At 45.8% G+C, this 20,808-nt stretch overlaps 1 protein-coding gene across 5 annotated transcripts in view; it reads left to right on the top strand.

The window, feature by feature from the left end:
- The window catches only part of ZNF280D (zinc finger protein 280D), a 761,599-nt gene that overhangs the window by 47,882 nt on the left and 692,909 nt on the right, over window positions 1–20,808 (top strand). For all 5 annotated transcript variants that reach the window (XM_086958356.1, XM_086958358.1, XM_086958354.1 and 2 more), the window contains exon 2: window positions 10,408–10,553. In XM_086958356.1, coding sequence (XP_086814482.1) covers window positions 10,415–10,553 — 139 coding nt within the window. In that variant the 5' untranslated portion in view covers window positions 10,408–10,414. The remainder of the gene's footprint in view (window positions 1–10,407; window positions 10,554–20,808) is intronic.

Here is a 20,808-nt window from a genome sequence, read left to right as displayed (position 1 = left end):
CACAGGAAAGACTGGCGTGTGTTACTACCTTTTCCCCAGTATCTAACAAAATGCGGAAAATGATACTCCACCACTGGCCTATCATTAATGCAGGCATACTGCAGATTGAACGGCCCTTGTTTGCTTTTAAAAAAAGCAAAAATTTGAAGGACCATTTAGTTCGAGCCGCACTGCCAAGTCCCACCCAATCTTCCACACTTGAAACTATATGGGGTCTGTCCCCCATTGTTGGACACGTAAAATGTGGTAACTGTAGTGTGTGTGATATAACTATCGAGGGAAAGACAAGAGTATTCAACAATGTCACCTTTACAAGTTCTTCCCTCTCAAACTGTAACACCTGCAATGTTATATACATGGTTCAATGTCCTTGCATGAAAATGTATGTAGGCCAAACTTCACAGAAGGTAAAAACAAGGATTTGCCAACACAAGAGTCGCATTCGCTGCCAAACTCCCAATGCCCCCCTTGTGGAACATTTCACCAATGCAAAGCACAAGGAGGATGAGTTACGCTGGACTGTGCTGAAGGCATTGAAGTTGCCCCCTAGAGGAGGAAGCATGACCCAACTCCTTAATAAAGAGGAACTGAAATGTATTTTGCTCCTTGATACAATACAGAATGGCCTGAATCGCACTGAAGACTGGGCTGGACTGCTTTAAATTTCCCAATTGGTTTCCCGAGAGACTGCCCAAGAGAAATAGACTCTAAAGACTATCTGAATATTCCAGCAATTATGGAAATTTGGCACGGCTTCAAAATTCGTTTTATAGATGCCTTGTTTCAATGTTGGTTTCAAATGATGTTAAATGGTGTTCACAAATCAATAATGTAAGGTAACTATACATTGATCCCTGAATTAACTGCTAAATGGTCATAATCGATCTAAAGGTAACAATATCACTGCCAAATGCTCATAAGCTGTTCACTGACAACAAACTGTATTTGTTATAGAATGTGTTTTGATAATGAACCAAACATTTTAGGTGTATGAATGGAAACCGTAATATCACTCGTATCACCAGACGTTTAACTCAACACCTTTCTAAGATGGCCGCCACAGGGACACTCCTTCTCATTCACTTCCGCATATTCATTTAAACACAAGGTTCCGGAAGGCACTTCACTTCCTGGATCCGCGTCGAGTCGGCGCTGTGCCATTGAACACGCCGTTTTGAATCCTGCTCGTATTTTGAGCAAGACAGCTCTGTCTAAGACTCAAGGTAAGGGTTATTAGTTTCCTTTCCTCTCCTTTGCCTTCCTGTCTCAGGCAACTACTGCCTCCTCCTAACTCGAATCCCGCTTCCTTTCCAGACCGTGAAATCGGTTGAGTACCCACCATCGTGTGGCTTTGGATATACCGCAATTCTTCTTCGCGGATGTTTCATTGTGAACGGGACATTATTATTAATTATAAGTCTCCGATACAGGAACCCGAGGTAATTCACTCGCCCCTCGCTCACGCACCGCTGGTCACTTGCATGTAACGCGGGTCGGTTTTTAACCAACTTTCCATTTTTTAGGCACCTACCCTTTCTTCAACCCAAACCATCGTGCCCTATTTTACAGGAGCGGAGCACATATCGCTCTGAGAGGTTTGTCCCTTGTTCGCAATTACAAGACCTTAAATCACTCCAGGCACTGAAACAATCTCGCCGTTTTTAAGCTCTGCATGCATACGTCGCAGGCACTACTGTTTCACAATTTGAATCCACACTCTAGCCACAATCACGAGAGTGGCGGCAGGCTCACAGCACAATGCATCGTTTTGCGTTAATTTACAATCCGTGTGCACTGTCTCCGAGAGCATGAGTTTGGCCCACTTGGAATATGATGTCCACATGATTGACCATAATTTACTGTTAAGCACCAAGAATGATACATCTTCTCTGAAAGCATGAAATGAGACTAGGTGAAATATGATGTGAACAAAATGGGCAGAAGTCACTATTTAGCACCTTGGAATGAAAAGCATGTACCACATGTGAATTGAAGTGCATAGTACTAGAAACAAGTGCTGTTTGTGAATAAGAATCTTCTCTCTTTTCTCCCATCTTATTTTTCTTTATTCATAACAGGTTTTCAAAAAAAAGGTACAAACAGGCAATATATCTTAAGTCCTGATGAGGATCCCAGTTCACTAGGAGCCAGGGATCGAAACGCCGTCGACACTTTCACAATTCTGTAACCTTGCCATTGTGTTAATATTTGTTACAGTAATTGTCTGTCTGAGCTTGCTTTGCAAAATGTGCTAATGTTGCAAGGGACAGTTGGCTCCCCCCGTTTTTTCCTTGTTTGCCTGATATTCTTTATTTCTTCACCTTTTCCTTACCCTTTCCACCCCCGAACTCTGTTCAAGTGTGTTCTGGATAGGTACAGGCTTGTACCCTATCAGTTTCCAAATTAGACCCCTTCAGTGGTCTTTTTTTATCTATGATTATATTTGAATAAAATTTTCAGGCCCGGCTGGGTGCTGAAAAAAATGACTGATATAGTACTGATTTGAGTCTATATTTTTATTTGAATTTGAAAATTCTAACCCTAAGGACCGTTGTTCTCCTTAAAATTGACTGCCCAAGGTCCCTAGGAACTCATTGGGTCCCCTTGTTTTTTGAAAAGCTTACCATGTATGTGTCATATAAATAACATGCGTAGATGACACTGCTCAGTGTTTTTGTTTTAATTATACATATATATCGCAGTATTACAGGATGTTAATAGGATTATAGGGCAGATGTGTACGTGTTAAACAATTTATTTAAATATGATGTAACTGACAACTCTGGCATGTGGAAGCAATTCCAGAGGACCTTGAGGAGCATCACAGGCCTGCTAATGAGAATATGGAGTGGTCCTTTAGGATTCAATCTCCTACATGATACACTTCTCAGTTCACACAAAGCTGTGGTACCTGTTGTAAGAACAGTCCTCCTTGCATAGATAAATTGGCATAAGCCAAAAAGTAGTTGCATAGCTATGTGCTGAATTGGAATGTAGGTCTAGCGTATGTACCAATTTCTTCTTGGTCCTTGGGCCGGTTTCATGGCTTGAATGAGTACTTTGTGACCCTCATAAATGGGCCACCCAGGAAAGAGAAAATGAAAGGGGCTCTTTACCCAGTCCTGCATTACAACAGGCAACAATAGGTCTACCTGAATGTTCTTTTGTTTGATGTCTGGCTGGTTTTTAGGTTTCGCTGGGGGGCGGAGCCGTCAGGCTCCTCCTCCAGCGAAATCTGTAGTTTCTAGTATGGGTGACTTGAAGACGCCTCTCTGCTTCATTGGCTAGCTCCATAAATGGAGGCTAGCCATTGGAACAGAGAGGCGTCCGTCAAAGCCGGACCAGACACGGGGGCGTTCCCGAGATTCTTTGGCTTTTGCCGACGTCACGCGACGCCGGGAACGCCCCCGTGTCTGGTCCGGCCGGCCCGTGCTTGCTGCTGGCACAGATTCAGGGGTGAAACGAGGCCCGCGGTGTTTCCCTGCGCCCAGGATCCCCCCTGTTGATCTGCTGGTTAGAAACGGTCTAACCGCGACCTGGGGCCCCGAAAATCTATTGCCGCCAAATCACCGTCGCGGCCCGGGGCCAGAAACACCCTCTGCAAGCTGTGTTCGTGACCGGGAGCTGCGGTAGCTGAGATCGAAGCCGCCGCGCTCCCATTGGCCACAGGAGTCGAGCCCCCTCACTGACGCCGCGACGGGATTGGCCCGTGCGCCGTCGCGTCACTACTGAAGCTGTGCAGGGATTGGCCGCTCAAGGTTCGTCATCGTGGGTTGCCCCGGGAGCCGCACTGCCGTTGGCTGACTCCCGGGTGGTTGTGAGGGCTCGCCTGCAAAGCAGCGACCTGATTGGGCCATCGGCGGAGGAGCTGCACCTGAAGCACGATGCAACGGTTTGAGAACATTATTTCTCTAGAAAAGTAGCTGTGTAAGCAACTTATTTGCTGCAGATAGACTTATATAGCAGGTCTATTTTTTTGCCCTGTTGCCCAGAGGTTCCAGATCGGACACGACATGTCCAAATGTGACAGAGGTCCCGTTCGGAATGCTTAACTTCCTGATTACCCATATTTAGGCTCATTTGGGTGGGCATAATATGAGACAAGGAAGTATTGCCCATGTCATTCTTTGCGCGCGTGGTCACCAGGGCGCAGGGGCTTTACCTGGAGGTGTGGAGACCGGTGAAGGGCCGCTTGTCTGATCCAACCACAGATCGTGTTTTCGGTGCACGGACACGCTCCATATACTCGGGCCTCAGGGCGCTAGCCTCGAGGTGCTCACGAGGATGACAGTAGTCGTGTTTTCACTCTGCGGCAGCCAGGGAGCTCCTGTCTGGGGCTTTGGACAACTCGTTGACCCCGTGGTGACTTAGTGCACAAGGGCGAGAGCAGATACGAAGTGTTCGCTAGTGAAATCCAAAGCCTGGCCGCATCTGACGTGCCAAGTGAGAGTGTGATGAGCGCGAGACATCTTGCTTCGGGGCCATAGAGCAGGAAGACGCGGGGCACGCGTGGTGTGTGTGTGTGGGGGGGCGGGGGGGGGGGGCTGCACAGGGTCATGGGCGCAGCAGCGGAACATGGCAGTGTTACCTGGTGACGGCGGGTGGGTGGCTCATAAAGATCCTTCAGTTTGAGGCAGGAGTCGCCCGTACGGCCTCAGCACGGCTCCTGGGTGCAGCCCGGAGTGGCTCTCTCCGATACCTTTACTGTACGCCCCAGACCGGTTGAAACGAGGAGCTGCCTGGGGCTCAGGGTAGGAAGTGGTGCGCTCAGCAGGTGGTCGCCAGTTTACATCAGTTGCAGTCATTCGGGGACAGGGTGAGACAATGCCCGTGGAAGGAGCCGCTGTATGTTGGTTGGTGCTGTAGACTGCCGCGCTCTGGTAGAAGTGACCGTGTTTCCAGCGGGTGGCTTCTCTCGCCCGGAGCATTTATTGTGCTTTCTGCAGGTTGGCGCCTCCTCCTTCTCTCCTGGAGTCGGTCGTGTTTTCGGCCAGCCGTGCATTGCAAGTGTATTGAGTGCATTTCCGAAATACATCGTGAGTTCGGGTCGGGGTTATATTTCTGACCGTAGGGCAGCCCCTAAGCTGTTGTGGATGTGAGTCGTGCTGTGAACCGCCGGGCCGTGTTGTGCAGAAGTGTAAGCCTACCAGTCTCGCCACTAAGTATCGGCAATGTTTCGTGGAGTGTTAGGAGCGGATCGCGGCTGTTGCTTGTGTTGCTGTGATTTGTGGCGGGATAGGAGTCACGCCCACCTAAGGTTTCCTCCTGCAGCTATTGATGTTCTGTTTAACAGACCCCCGGAGAAGTGTCAGTACGCCTATCCGGTCCTCAGAGCAGAGCACCGGTCTGAACTGGCCGGAGTCAGACAAACCTACACCTCCGGATCTCCGCTAGATTGCTCTCCGGTGGCGCTCCTTCTACTTTGTATTTGATGTTGTTGTTGCTAGGCAACCAGCATCTCTGAGATCGCCATGGGAACCAGACAGTGTATTACACATAGCCCCGCCAGGCCTGAGTCTGAACCTCTGCTCGAGCACCCGGAAGATGCTTCTCCTTCAGCTGATGAATCTTTTATCTTTAGTGGTTGACTCGTTCTCAGGCACCTTCCCTCTCACGCTAGTTTGATTGTTGTATTACTCACATTTCACAAATACTAACAACTTTTACGAGTGCAAATCAGGAAGGAATAGGGGAAACGCATGATGGAGCGTGTTCACCGATACAACAGTCTCAATTAGCAGACAGAGCTCTTTGGAGAGCCGCAGGCCCTTCTGGCACCTGTGCAGTCGAGTACCGCTGCCTGACTCATCTCAAAGGAGATGCTTCGCTGAGAGAGATGTGGTTTATTAATGAGAGTTTTGAGGACAGTTTCTTCCCCCAATGCAGAGTGAGTTAAATGATTGGGTATATATTCATTTACTTAAGTACAGTTTTTTACATGCCAAACATCGGTTTGCAGATGCAACAAAATGTTTAGGAAATTATAAAGCAAGGAACAGGGAATAGAATAGTTAAATAGTTGGCAAACAGGACCTGCTGAGTCAGATCCTGCTTATGGGCCCATAGACAATACAACTCCCCCCTCTCTGAATCTAGCTTTAAAGAGGCACCTTTAAGTGCATAACATGTGAGACTTAGGGCTGCTGTTCGTCACCCCCTTTCCTTCACGCCACAACCAAATGCAGTATCCAACTATGTATGCTACCAACTCTGCCAGCCTGAGTGTCCTCCTCCTCCTTCGACTCCCTCAGACAATGGTACTGATGCTTGCTATGGTCAAACCATAGTTGTATTACTGTAATGTCCTACACATTGGTTTTACAAAAATAGCTCTCTGCATATTTCAATATTTCTAGAATCATGCAAGACTTTTAACATTCGGTCTGAAAGCACAGGGCAATACCTTCTCATCTACTCCTTCCAATAGATGAGACATCTAAATTCAAGATCCTGTACCTAATGGAGATGGCGCTGCATTTCATAGCTTTTTCTCCAAGGGATTACAGCTTTGTCCCATAAGCAAATGGCTTAAGACTAATCACTTACACAGAATCTGCTCCCCTTCAGCCTGGCCGAATGCACAAAATGTGGAGGTAAGTCTTTATATGAATCATCAACATTCTCGAATGCCCTAAAACCACATCTCCAACTTTTAAAAAACCTTTTGAAATTGGATCATAGCACTGCACATGCTTGGAGCAGCCAAGCAACTTATTGCACAATATTGGAAAAAGTTAGAGGCGCCCCCTATCGCTGCTTGGTATGTGCGCTTATGGCATGTCATAACCATGGAGCTCCTTAGAGCGCGAATACAAGCATGTGATACCCGCTTCACTGCAGTTTGGCAACCCTTAGTTAAGTATCTCTGTAAGGTGGAGCATGCCCGATACCTGCCTGCCAAGCTGCGAGCGCTGCGCCTTTTCGAAAATGTTATCCTCCCGTCTGACCCTGGCAAGCTGCTCCCGCAATAGGCCCAACCCAGCGCGTGCTCTCCAGGCATGGAGTGTAATGTTCCTCACTGACCTGGATCGTTGACCCCGACTATCCCACTCCTTCTCCTCCAACCCGCCCACGAGTCTGTCTACCTTTTCTTTGTTTCTTTGTTTCTTTCGCTTTCTTCTCTTCTGGGCCTCTTGCCCTTGTTGCAGTATTAACGGTTTTCAAGGGTCCTGCGAAGCACCACAACTAATTGATATTGCCTGTAAAAGTTTACCATGCGGCCGGCCCATCACAGGTTGTAGGCGACATGCTGTGTTTAAAAAATTCCTACACTATTGCTCTCTTTTTTTTTTAATTATATGCTGCGCGGCCGGCCCTACATGGGGTTGTGGGCATAACGCTGTGTGTATCTGACCCGATGTTCTGTTTCTACCGTGTAAAATAAAAAGATTTGAAATTAAAAAAAACTTTTGAAGCTCAAGTACATCCTAAAGACTTACTTCTTCCTTTCTTCCACCCATGCATAACAAACGTGCTTGTCTATGCCGCCAGTGTTTTGGGCCGTTAAAGAGGTATGGAACCACCATGCTTTTGGGTCCGCCTCACCAGCCATGCCTTCTGCACAGAGCCCTCCCTTTTTGGGTTTCGCCTGCAGAAGGCTGCGCTCTGCGCAGCTTTTCGGCGCAGGCGAAATCCATTGTTTACAATAAGGACTTCAGGAACGTCCCCCGGCTCCCATTGGCTAGCTCCATAAATGGAGGCTAGCCATTGGGTGCCGGATCTGTCCGTCAAGGCCGGACCAGATTCGGGGGCGTTCCTGAGAATCTTTCGCTTTTGGCCACGTCATGCGGCGGTGGGCGGGGCTTTTTTTTTTTGTCTCGTCGAGGTTTGTTTGGGCCATTTGGCGGCCGACCGCCGGCCGAGGAAGTCCAGGTGAGTGGTTCCTTTCCTGTCCCCCTCCCGTTGTCCGTTCCTTTCCCAGCCCCCCCTCCCGTTGTCCGTTCCTTTCCCGCCCCCCTCCCTGCTCCCGCCAAGAGACTTTCCAAATTATCTACAAATCAAAATTTTTTATAAATATGTTGCGTTACTTTAACTGATCTGTATTAATAGTCTTACCAACATAAGCATGTTAATAACTATCACTGCTCATTCTGGTTTTCCTGTTGAAACACAGCTATCAGAGTTTCTGTCGGTACCTTGCGTGACACTGCGCCTTACGTGCCTTTCCTTGGTATCTATGGACGCGAATTGCTTCGCTTCCGTAACAGACGGGAATGCTACGAGTATGCGCTGTAAGCGCCTTCCTGACTGGATGCCTGCCGACATTTTGTTTCCCCTGACTGCGGCTCTTGAATCTGCAGAGCCTGCAGCGTTTATACTGAGAGGTCTGGGACTTTTCTACTCTGGGCTCGCTCTCTCGTTTGAGAGACGCGCTCACCTGTCAAAAGGAAGCCATGGAGGACGACGGGCAGCCGAGAACTCTGAGTTTTGGAGTTGTAGTGCTTCGGGGAATAGATATACACATATTTATATTTGTAGTGTGTCATTCAATATATGGTGCAGCTTTCGGACAACTGATATTAAAGCGTCTTGTTGATGTAGCTTCCTCAATACAACTATACATATCGGTAGAGTAGCTACCTTTCTGTTTCGACGGGCAATGATTTGAGCCCAAGGCTGCATTATAGCAACACTAATATATTCTGGAAGTTAGAGTTTTTATTAGCTTTTATTGACCTACTTTGATTACCACTCTAGGCACTACGAATTTTTGCGTTTAAAAACCCCGGGTCGGAAGTACTGACCTTAAATTGGGGATGTGAGGAGGCGAGTTACATGACGAGGCAGGGTTCCTGAGGTGAGACATGTGGTATATAGTGAATAGTTCATTTGGTGTTCAAGTGACACGAACGGGACTGTCTTGTCACGGCATGGAGTAATGCAAATTTGAGGTGGTAGTATAACGAAGGGCATTCAGTAAGAACATGTTAAGCAGTTTTGTTTAATGAATCTAGACGGAGGGGACTTTTAGATTGTGTCGTTTTGAAGTTCGTGCATTATTCGTGGCCCATTTTGATGTATGGTGGATTTGCATCGTTCTTCATGTTTCACAGTTTAGTACATATTATAACGTACCTCGGTTCAAGTGCCTTGTGCACGTTACGTTTCTATTCACTTTAATCGCTTATAGGAAATATGAGCAGTGATAGTGGCGTACTGACCGCTATGAGCCTATTTTAGTATACATGCAGTTTGAAGTGATCAAAAACCTCATTTCGTCATCAGTCTAAAATGTTTAGGATAATCAGTACATAAATATCTGTGAGCTACCTTTTACTTCTCTCAATTGGTCTCACATTTGCGAAAGTTAGAGCTTTTGGGGTTGTAAATGGCAATGTGTGTTTTTTTTTTTGCAATGGACTGAACATTTAGAAAATAAGTGCACGCTATGAATAAAGGAACCTTCTGAAAAAAAGTGGTTGCATAGGTTTCTGACTAATGGTAGCCCTTTGGGCATGGGGAGGCTATTAAAAGCTGCAATTTGCAACCAGTTTTTTCTACTTAACAGAAATAGTAGAATTTATTAATGGAATGAAAGGTGGTAAGCATAGGGTGGCATGCTAATGTTCAGCACCACAGAGAGGAGCACGGGCATATAATAACAAGCATTTACAATGCAACGGTTTCGCCTTTGGAAAAGTTTTAGCTATTGGCATTGGATGACAAACTTTTTATTTATGTGTTGGTTTTGAAAACAGATAAATAAATGGCATTGTCATTTACAATGGCAATAGCTCTAACTTTTCCAAAGGCGAAACCATTGCATTGTAAATGCTTGTTGAGACCTTGTGACATTCACTGATTAGCTCTTTAAATCACTGCCAGAGTCCACACGTGAAGCCTTTTCAAGCTATGATTGTCAGACCAAACCGGCTCCATACACTTTGGAAAGGAATTTTCCTGTGAGGGGCATGTTTACCTTTTTTTTTTTTTTTTTTTTTTTTGAGCTCGGACACTGACCTCAGAAACTATAATGAAATGAACTGTATTTGAAGATCAGAGGTCTTGGAGGATTGGGAGGAAAGGGGATTATTAAAAACTATTTAAATGCTATTGCAATCATATGGAATGTGGTCACTGGATAGCATTGCTGTACACTGTGCCTCGTAAACTACATTTTTCATGTTTTCACATCATTTACATTGGTTTATCTTTTTCCAATAAGACTACAGCAATATAGTGGAAATTCCTTGTGTGCATTACATTTAACCCATGACAGCTGCATTGTTTGTATATTTTTCATACTCTTTCACCATATTTAATTTAATTATTAGGATTTTAACCCAGTACAGGCATAGATATGAAGCATGTAAATGGTTACTCTTTATTTACTATAAAATAATCCTATGTTTTTGTTGTTTGCAAGTGTAGCAAAGATGCTTAAATAGTGTCATCTTGTTTGTTTAGGTTCACAATGGCTGAACTATTCATGGAGTGCGAAGAAGAAGAGCTGCAACCATGGCAGAGGAAACTGAAGGGAATAGTAATAGATGATGACGATGATGAGTTAATATTTGTTGGTGAAATTGTCAGTGCCAAGACCGCCAGTACAAGTAATTGTCTTTTTATTGCTATTTGCATAGATTTGCTCTGATTTCTTTGGGCATGATTGTTTTATCAACAGATTTTTGTGGTATCTGATTGTGTGATATTGTGCAGTGCAATGTTTGAACCAAAACCAATCTTGGAAACATATAATACTTTGCTTTTTGTAGATGTCCAACACACTTTAGGCTTAGGTATTTATAAGCTTAAATGTTTGTATCGATCTGTGCAGCAATACATATTCTGGACTCGTTCGTAATGGGAGTTTACTTACAAAAAACTCACCTTAGACTTGTAGGTCTCATTCCGTTGGCTGTTCTGTTCAAAAATCCATAATTTGGAAGTAAAATTATGTATTTTAGAAACACAAGTGTAAAATGCTCTGCATACTGTTCTTTCAAGTTTCTTTACAACCGCTACACTAAATTGGCATTTGTAATATGCCCTTTTCTGCTGGATGGGCACAAGTAAATCACATGGCTTGTCTCAGACAACCTTTTCATACAGCTTTCTAGAAGGATAGAGTGCTTAGAAAAACTGGTCATTGGTTTTCCAAAGAAGTGTGTGATTTGTTTTAAAGATTCCTTTCCAGACGTGGCCTGGAAATGGGTTCTCTAGACACGCTGGCACCTTGGGCTTGGTAAGTGTGCCAGTCTGAGACCGAAGCCCTGCTGGACCACTACCACCCCACGATCCACTGAGCATGATTTGAGGGGAATGCGTTCTAGATAACCATCTATCCTGTGAAATTTCGCCGGGATAGTTAGTGAGAGAAACTCAAACTCTATTTCGCTAGAGTCCAGAAATAATTTAATCGATTTCAAGATCAATTTTAAATCCCAATGCTATCCTAGAGCATATAGTATGAATAGTAACTGTTATAAAGGTAAATGATAAACAATATGGGTACGTTGTGATGATATCTTAAAGCTACTTTATAACAATCTCTTCATCATCTCCTTCCCTCTGCGTAACGTGGCACCAAAAGAAGGCTTCTTCGAGTTTCAGAGATGGTACCCACCTGCATACCTCTTCTGAACAATAGAACTAATGTTAATCAAAGAATATGCGTCTGATTTTCTCTTCTGTGTCCGCAGGCAGGCATATAAGGCTTCTAAGTGAAGGCTGGTTGTGCCTTCCCTGTAGCCTTCAGTAAAGGAAGGTGATAACTGCTCTCTATGACCCTTAGTTTTGAATCTAATACTATGTTCCACTCCGCTCATCGCACTCAGTTTACATGAACATTTTCAGAATTAACAATTGGTAGTAAAGTCCTGGCAGCCTTTCACTTACTTAAATTGTTTGAAACCGTGCCTAATGTTTAAAAACAATAAACAAGAAGTGAAGCTATAAGCTTCTATAAAAGCTTGTTTCTTACTTAAAAATAAAAATCCATACTGAAAAAAATGAATATTTTCAAGTAGATTCAATTATCATGCTCCAGTAAATAACAACCTAAATAATTGTGCATTTATTTAAAACCTGTACCTAAATACACAGCTTGTAATATCTGGGAAGTGAACACCCAGAGAAGAAAATAGGGTAATTATAATGTGGGCATATCATTGAATTGGACTTTGCGAGTGAGGTGCTTGACACTGTTTGACAACACTGTAGTTGCAAATACTTTCTTCAGAATGTAGACAAACATTTAATATTTAATTGAATAATGTTAACAAGAATATTTGCCTGGTGCTAAACACCCAGGTCAGTGTAGCTCATATGGCCATATGATTTCATATTTCTAAGAGTAGAACACAACTGTATAAATACAAGCATTTGCAATGCAATAAGGTCTCGCGTTATTAAAGTTTGAGCTATTGGCATTGTAAATGACAATACCTTTTTATTCATTTGTTTTTAAAACCTGCAATCGGTGCATAAACATGCACTTTGAACGTATAGTCCTTGCTTACGATGAGCAAGGCTGGCAGTAAAAGAGACTGCCAGCCTTGCTTCTCATAAGCATGGACTAGAAGTACAAAGTGCTTGTTTACGCACTGATGTAAATGAATAAAAGGCATTGTCCTTTACAATGCCAATAGCTCAAACTTTATTAATGCGAGACCTATTGCATTGTAAATGCTTGTTCACTCTGCTGCATCAGGAGTATGTGAACATAGGGAGGCAGGCTGATATGACAGGAAAAGTGTCAGTACATGCATTTCGGTCACCAGACCTACGTGCCTCTCACTCATCTTCACTTTTGCCCCTTGTAGTGAATTCCTTTCGTTGCGCAGTAGCACCAGACAGGCCTATTACGCTAAATGTGTTTTGGATTCAGAGGTGTTTGTGTTATGTGGGCTGGGTATGGGGGGGGAAGCTACATGCCTGAAAGTGTTCTGTTTGATCTTGCAAGCTGGGGATACAGGAACAGGGAAGGACTGCCCGATTTACCCACCGGGCATTTCCACTGTGGGCTGGAGGCACCCCTGAAGAGACTGCTACTTCCTGCTAAAGAGAGGCAGTCATCTAAAAACATATGGCCAGCATTACAAAGAAATACTAGCAATGGTTGGCTAACTAATGGTGAACACTTCCTTACTTCGGTGCTACAGAAATTATTCCGCAATGTATGTATTCACCGGTATGCAATGGCGACCTTATGCTGAGATGCCACCTGTGTGCTCCCTCCCGCTGCACTGTTAAGACTCCTCCTGAAGTGATTTGCCCGACAAGCCTTGTGATACACCTGTGCACTTTATAGTAATACTGCCCTGATAAAATAAAAGCAACATCCCAAGCATTCTTGAAGGGCAATCACCAGGAAATACGTATCCTGCAATTGACAAAAAAGGAGCATTGAGAGTTACACCAACTAATGGCGAACACTATCTTACCTGGGAGTTGCTGGAAATATCAGGAAGTGCATTAATCAGAATACAATGGGGAAGCAGCAGCCGGGAGCTTCCTCCCTCAGCACTATTAACAAATACATTTACATATGGAAATCGGCAGAGTCACTGACCCACGCCTGTCCCCAGTCAGCATGCATTGATGCTCAGCTTGGCTTGTTCTTTGTAGCAGCCAGAATGGACTGAATGCAGGATAGAAGGGCAGACGACCAATCGGGCGAGAGGCCAATGATACGAAATAGCCTGCTCAGGCACTACGTAGCACTTAAGGCAATGTACATCTATCAAGCAAAATAAGTTTTCGATATAGTGCACAGTGTTTTTGTAAGGTCAGAGAATTCCGCCTGACAATTAATTGAGCACAACCAATATGGCCTTTGCCAAACAGAATGAAAAACAATCTCACCTTGGTTGTGAAGTTTAGCGAGGGTTTCAGCTCTGCTGGATAGTCAGAAAATTCAATGATGTAATCGTGCTCAGTAAACATGATTTGGCCACTTGTATTATGCGAAATTCCTGTTCCGACAAAACATATAACTTTAAAAACAAGCACTGACTAATAACGAGGCGTGGAACGCAGGCAAGAGAGGCGGGATCTACTTTGATAGGCAGGAGCCTGCGAAGTTCCGGGAGATTCCCTGCCTCTGTAGCAGGTTAGCTGTGACGTAGCTCGTCCGGAGCGTGGCACCTTGGAGGCAGAGGGAGCCCAGAAGAAAGCTGGGATTCCAGGAATGATGGGGTTCCCGGGAGAGAGCAGGCAAGGCATAACGGTGTGAGGAAGGTTCTCCAACGCACAGAACATCCCGTAGCAGCGCAGCGAGAAAAGAGCCTGGGGGGAGTGGGGTGTGTGTGTGTGTGTGTGCGCGTGTGTGGGTGTAGCCATGTGTGTAGCTGTGCGTGTGTATATGTGGGGTTGTGTGAATGTGTGCGTGCATTCTGATGCATTGTGCCTGTACAGCATGCCGGAATCTGAGCGCGTGATCACGAGCGCGACCTGATCCGATTCCGGCATGCTGCGCGTGCCCATCTGTTGTCTCCCTCTTGGCTCCTTGTAAGCAGAGCTGACGGCTATAGGTCTGGCGGCGAGAACGTGCTTCGCGCGCTTTCACCAGGGCGAGACCTAATAAAAATCAATCCATCTTTGCTCTTTAATAAATAAAGTCTCTATTTCTGTCATAAATTTCTTCAATTTCCAGGACATTTTAGAAATACTCATATCACTATGCTTTATACCACTGTAACAGTCGATCTTATATTAAAGTACCAGCAGCACATCTTTTGTGACACAATTGCCTCTTCAAGGCTGTTAATAATAAAATTAAAATTGACCTATGGCCCATATTCAACTCCATATTAACCCCTTCTGTGCTCGTGACGGAACCACTCGTCACGAGCCACGGACGCGCTGTGATGGTGATGGAGTGGTTCCGTCACGGCGCGGCCGCCCCGCCTACGTGGAGTCAATTCCTCGCCTGCGCGGCCGTTTTATTGAGCGGGCGGGGCCTTGACGGAACCACTCTGTCACAAGCACAGCACGCCCGTGGATCGTGACGGAGTGGTTCCATCATGAGCATGGCGGCGCTGCGCGTACCCTCCCCACCGCTGCGGCAGAATTACCGCCGCGGCAGAATTACCGCCGCGGCCAAGGGGTTAACCGCAGCAACATAATAACAAGAACACCAACTTAAATTTACCAAACATTACACATATCACGTGCACTGTAGTTAATAAAATTGAGCTATTGTCAATAAGCAATCATTTGTGAACATGGCACTGTTGATTACACGGATTGTAATCAATTGAGAGTAAGGTTGTCCTTTGATATATACTTATTAACAGTTTTACAATATTGCTCTTTTGGAATTAGCAGTCAAATTTAAAATATTGAGAGAACACAATGCATACCCAATCCCTGTATTATCTTAGGATCTGTTAATCAAATATATTTAGTAATTTTATCTATTAACATGACTTAATCGCTCAAGTCTTTCACTACATTCATACTCAAAATTGTATCTTTAAAATTCATTGCTTGGGTTTATAAAGTATGAGTTAATGGACCAACAACACTAGTACTGCTTGTACAATCCTAGAATCCAATTGGATATGCAAAAAATAACATGCACAAATTTACCCACCTCACCTAGGTTGCTTAAATAGTGATGCCTACTCGCCCTTCACTGATTGTTCCCTTCTACCTTAGCAAATCATCACTTGATTAAGAGACATTAATTATTATTGCTTGTATATCTAAGTTTGTAAATGAAAAATGATCATTACTAACACCTGGACAACATTTGGTTCTAAGATGCTGTCTAAACCCCCATGGGAATGTGTTTCGTTGACACTTTTAACAACCCTCTTAAACACAATTAAATAGAGTTGGAATAAATCAATAATGATCATATGTCTTAATTAATCCAACAGTCCATATCTGAAAGAGACATGTTAGTGATAGATTCCTTACCTTGGAATTTCCCCCAAGAGTTAGACTGGACCCGGAAAGTTTTCGCCAGCAGTACCTCTGAGCGTCGGAAGGTGGCGTTGTGCGACTCTACATCCGTCTTAGGCGTCTTGATCGCTGGGATGATGTTAGACGGGGACCTCGCGCACTGACGTCAGTTCTTTCTTTTTCCGCGCCAACAACCGCAGATCCGGAGAGAGCGGTAACCCCAGTCAATTTTTGATTGAGTTTTTGGGACTTTTGTCTGTCTTTATTGAGTCTATTGACTCCTGGTGCTGTAGGGATGCCCGGTTTTAAATCTTGCGAATGATGCGCATGATGTCGGTGACAACGCGAGTGTCTCTACTGCCTGGGTCGCGACCATGACCCCATGTCGTGCCCCAAGGGACCGGTCGCTGAGCCGCCATCATCGTTGGAAGTCTTCGCACTCGGGGTCAGGCAAGACAAAGAACAAGAAGTCGAAGAAGTGATGTCACACTGCGCCTAGCCTGTCAGTGACATGGCTGAGGGTGCGGGTGGTGCACCCGTCTGCCATGGCTCGCCTTTTGGCCCGTTGGGCCACGCCTCCGCACCTTTGGGCCCTGCGTGGGAGTACTGTGGTATAGGTGCTGCCTCAGTGTTCCCAGAGGAGACCTGGATGGTGCAATCCCAAACTATTGCTGAAGGTACAGATGCAGCCAAGTTCACAATTGACACTCTGGTCAGAGCGATTTCCACGACCGTGGCGCTTCACCATCACGCCTGGTTGAGGACAACTGTTTTTTCAGGGGATGTCTAGAACAATCTGATGGACATGCCTTTTGATAGCATTCGCATTTTTGAGGACAAGGCATATAGTGTGCTGGAGCACTTTAAGGACTAGCAAGTCCCTGGGCCTTTTGGCCTTGCGCACTCCTTCTGCTTTTCTCTCCTTTCGTGGCCAAAGAAGAGCACAGCCGCGGACGTGGGACCCGCCGAGGTGGGTCCTGGGGCCAGCGGGCAGGTCAGTTCACCACCCCTGCTACCACTGCCTCCAAACCTTCCTAATCTGGTGTTTCAGGCCTATCAAACGGCAGTGGCACGATTCGCCATCACCTCCCCCACTGGTGCACCATCACTTAGGACAGGTGGGTTTTACAGATAGTCCGAACAGGCTACTCCCTCTGTGAAATGCAGCGAGTCTTCTAAGACCCCCAATGCTGTCCGGTGCAGGCTTCACCTCTAATTTACTTTGGGTTCGCTATCAAAATAATGAGGCAACCGCTGGAAACTGGAAGACAAGAAAAAAGTTTATTTCTCATGAGGAGACCACGTCGGCTGCAGACACCGGGATGTCTGAGGGAGGTGTTCTGCTGGTATCTCCTTTGGCTCTTCCTTTTATACAGGTTTGACACAATGCTTTTGTTTCATCAACATGTTTACCAAGCTTGGAGTTCCCGCCCCGGGCAGGTTGCCACACTAGCCCAACAGTAATTCTCTTCCCACCCAGGTCAAACAGATAATTTTCTCTTGCAGCTGGACCTTGCTTGAGGGTCTAAAACATGTGAGGCCGGTCAGATCTAAGAGTCCGTTCTGTTGATAAAAACAGGTCCCATTGTTGGTAAAAACAAGTCTTGCTGTTTGCAGTACAATAAATCATGATGCAAGGGTCTTTTTAGTGTCTGGAACAATAGGGTTTATAGCCCCCAGCACACATATCCGGTTTGGTCAGAGGGATGCTAGTAAAGGCAGTGTGAAACAAAGGTGACCAATAGAGTACAAAAGAGCTGTGATGGATTAAAATGACTGCAGCTTATATGCACATAGAAATTTCCACCAGACAAGATGGGGCAGGCAATGTTCACGATTGTCATTTTGCTTTTAACAGTGGCCCCTTTAAACATAACTTAGCCAGCTTGTCAGTCTATTTCGATCTCCATAATGTCCTGTATCTCTTGATCATACATTAATTACTCTCATTTTTGTTAGCAGAGTGTCCATAGTTTTAGGGTGCAAGGTAGTTATGTAAATAGAACACAAAGGTGATATACAGTGTATACCCAAACAACAACCACATATTGTCAATACTGGGAACAAGAGAATCATTGATATTTTCCTACCCCATGCCCCAAAGCCAACTTCTAATTGTCCAAGTCTCTGATCCTTGATGAATTTCTGAAGACCGTCTATGGAGATGCTCGATTGCTTCATTGACAAAAGGTGAATTATCAGGAATGTATATACTGGCACCGATGATGCAGCATGCTCCTCTACGTTCCGCATGTACCATGTCTGGGACCCTGCTTTTTTGCAGGGTAACCAGATGGACCGCTTGGAGCTCAGCAGTGTTGTTAGTGAGGATTCCAGCAGTAACGTTCAGGACGGTCTCTACCGCTTGGGACAGATGTCTGATGGCTCGGCTGTTTGCCATCGGACCCCATAGCGGGACGAGCCCTTTTGCTGCATAGAGGAACCATGATGCGGCAGTCTGCTTGATCAGTGTCTTTAGAACGCTTTTCTCGATGATGCTCTGCAGGGGCTGTGTAGGTTGATGGCAAAACATTGATGATGTAGCACGTACCCCCCCAGTTTCTTGAGAGCCAGGTGTAGGCTTTGGTTCCACAAGCAAAGTACATATTGGGTGATGTAACAAGCGCTGGAGGGTTCGCAGTGTTCAAAGTCCTTACAATGCTGCAAGTGCTGTGACCCACATTCTTAGTCCCACGGCCTTCAATGCATACAAGGCCAGAGACTATCACCACAGATAGGGCCACAGTCAGTGTTGCAGCAGTTCTTTCCTTCAGGTAGGAAAATGTGGCTCTGATAGGATTATTGAACACTTGTATTTCCACTCGTTCTTTGGAGGGAACATTTATTGGGAATGTCGCATTGGAGGTGTGAGGGCAGAAGGGTGCGGCTGTTCTTCCTGTTTTGTTTAGCCAGAACTCGTTGTAGAACTGGGCGATTGTCCTGTCGGAAGTGGCATTGTCTTTGTAACTTTCTTGTAAATGTAAATGTATTTGAGCTTATATAGCGCACAGCTACCCGCAGTGGGTTTCCTGGCGCTTGCTTAGGGAACCCGTCCTGGTATTCCCCTGTGAGATAACCCCGGCAGGGTATCCACAAGGTGAAAGCCAGACATCCCGCCGCGAGGGGCCGTTGTGGAGATTAAGCAAGCTATTGCCCAGAGTCGCAGAGTGTGAACCCGTGAGTCGAGAAGGCACCAGAGCGAGAATTATCGAGTCCGTGGAATTTTTAGCCCAAGACCCGCCGAGGCGGGTAATTGAACCCTGGTCCAGGGCCGATCTCAGCTTCCGGGTCTGCCGCCTCTAACCCCTGAGCCACACTTCTCCACAAATAGGAGCATCATCCGGGCAAGGCAAGATCCTTGAATAGAAAAGGGCGAAGGGATGAAAGGAATGGACTGTTCAGTGGCATGTGGTAACAGCCCACAGACCCATCAGTTGGTAGCAAGATTGTGCTGGTGCAGCATCTCCACGAAAGAATGTTTCCAGAATTCTTTGCGTCGTTCTCGTAGTGATACCAGGTAGTGTTCTTTCTTGGTGGTTGGTTGCATGGTGGGTGACAATGTTCTGTATGCAGGTGCATTCTCTTCAATGTTCCAGAATGCGACCATTAGCAGGAGACAGGTGAGAAATGCGGCTACAAGTGCAATTGTCTTTGTGCTGTTCAGGTTGGCAGTCTTGGTGTCTTTGCGGCGGCTTTGCAGGTGCTCAGTTTCTTCCATCATCTACGAGGAGCTCAACAACTGTTAGGACCACAGACTTTTGTCTGGCGCTTTTCCTGGTAACATTGGTTGACTGGGCTACCGATCTGAGACCTTGACTCAGGTAGTGGCCTGGTCATTGGAGCACCCTCCTTTCGTCCATCTTAGGTTGTACTCTTTCTTGGATGGCACCGGGGAGTCGGGAAATTCTGAGAGTTCGAGGGTGTCTTCTAGTGGGTAGCAACTCAGAGCTGGTTGGTCCTTCGCGAGTACTTCCTCTTGCATCTCCACCTCTTCACAGGTTGCCTGTGTTGGAGGGACTCGCTTGCAGTGATGAGCGTGCAAACCGTTTCGTTTTCCTTCCACTCGGAGGGCAGTTCTGGTGGTGATCAGGATTTGCCAGGGGCCCGTCCACCTAGGCTCCAGACTCTTCTTTCTTTGGAAGTTGCGAATCAAGACATAGTCGCCAGGTTTTATTTCATGTCCCGGGCCCCTGGATACGTCAGGCAAGGCTTGCTGCACCTGTTGGTGGATAATTGTTAGCTCGTTCGTCAATTTATGCAAATAATCCGACATTAATATGTTTGGGACATTGTTAATGGAGGTGGTTCTTGGTGCCGCCCAAATGCTCATAGGCATGCCGAAGACCACCTCATACGGGGTCAGTCTGTGTTTGGTTGGAGTGGAGCGCATCGATAGCAACGCCAATGGGAGGGCGTCGGGCCATTTCAACCTGGTCGTGGCAACTATTTTGGCTAGTTTTAGTTTCAATGTTGCTTTGTGTGTCTCTCTACCAGGCCCGCTGATTGGGGGTGGAAGACGGCATGGAACTTTTGTTTTACCCCCAACCCTCTCAGTATGTTCTGTATCACCTCGGCTACGAAGTGAGGGCCGTTGTCGCTCCATAAAATTCTGCAAAGGCCATAGTGGGGGAAGAATTCTTTCAGCAATACTTTTGCAGTGGCTAAGGCGGTATTGTCGTGGGTAGGGTATGCCTCCACCCATTTGCTAAAAGCGCACACAACCACCAGGGCATATTTTAGACCATGGCATCTCCCTAGTTGGATGTAATCCATTTGAAGGATTTCAAAGGGGTGGTCAGGGACTACAAACCCTCCCAGCGGTACTCCTGTCCCCTTCCCTGGGTTGTGTTGTAGGCAGACTACACATTGTTGTACTCGGCGTTTTGCAGATTCTGCTATCTTGACACAGGGGTGTGGAATTTAATAAAATATCTACTTGTCCATGGGGCAGGTTGC

Source organism: Lissotriton vulgaris, chromosome 2_1 (assembly GCF_964263255.1).
Source record: "Lissotriton vulgaris chromosome 2_1, aLisVul1.2, whole genome shotgun sequence".
Lineage (NCBI taxonomy): Eukaryota > Metazoa > Chordata > Amphibia > Caudata > Salamandridae > Lissotriton > Lissotriton vulgaris.
This window is presented reverse-complemented; position numbering and strand designations above follow the sequence as displayed.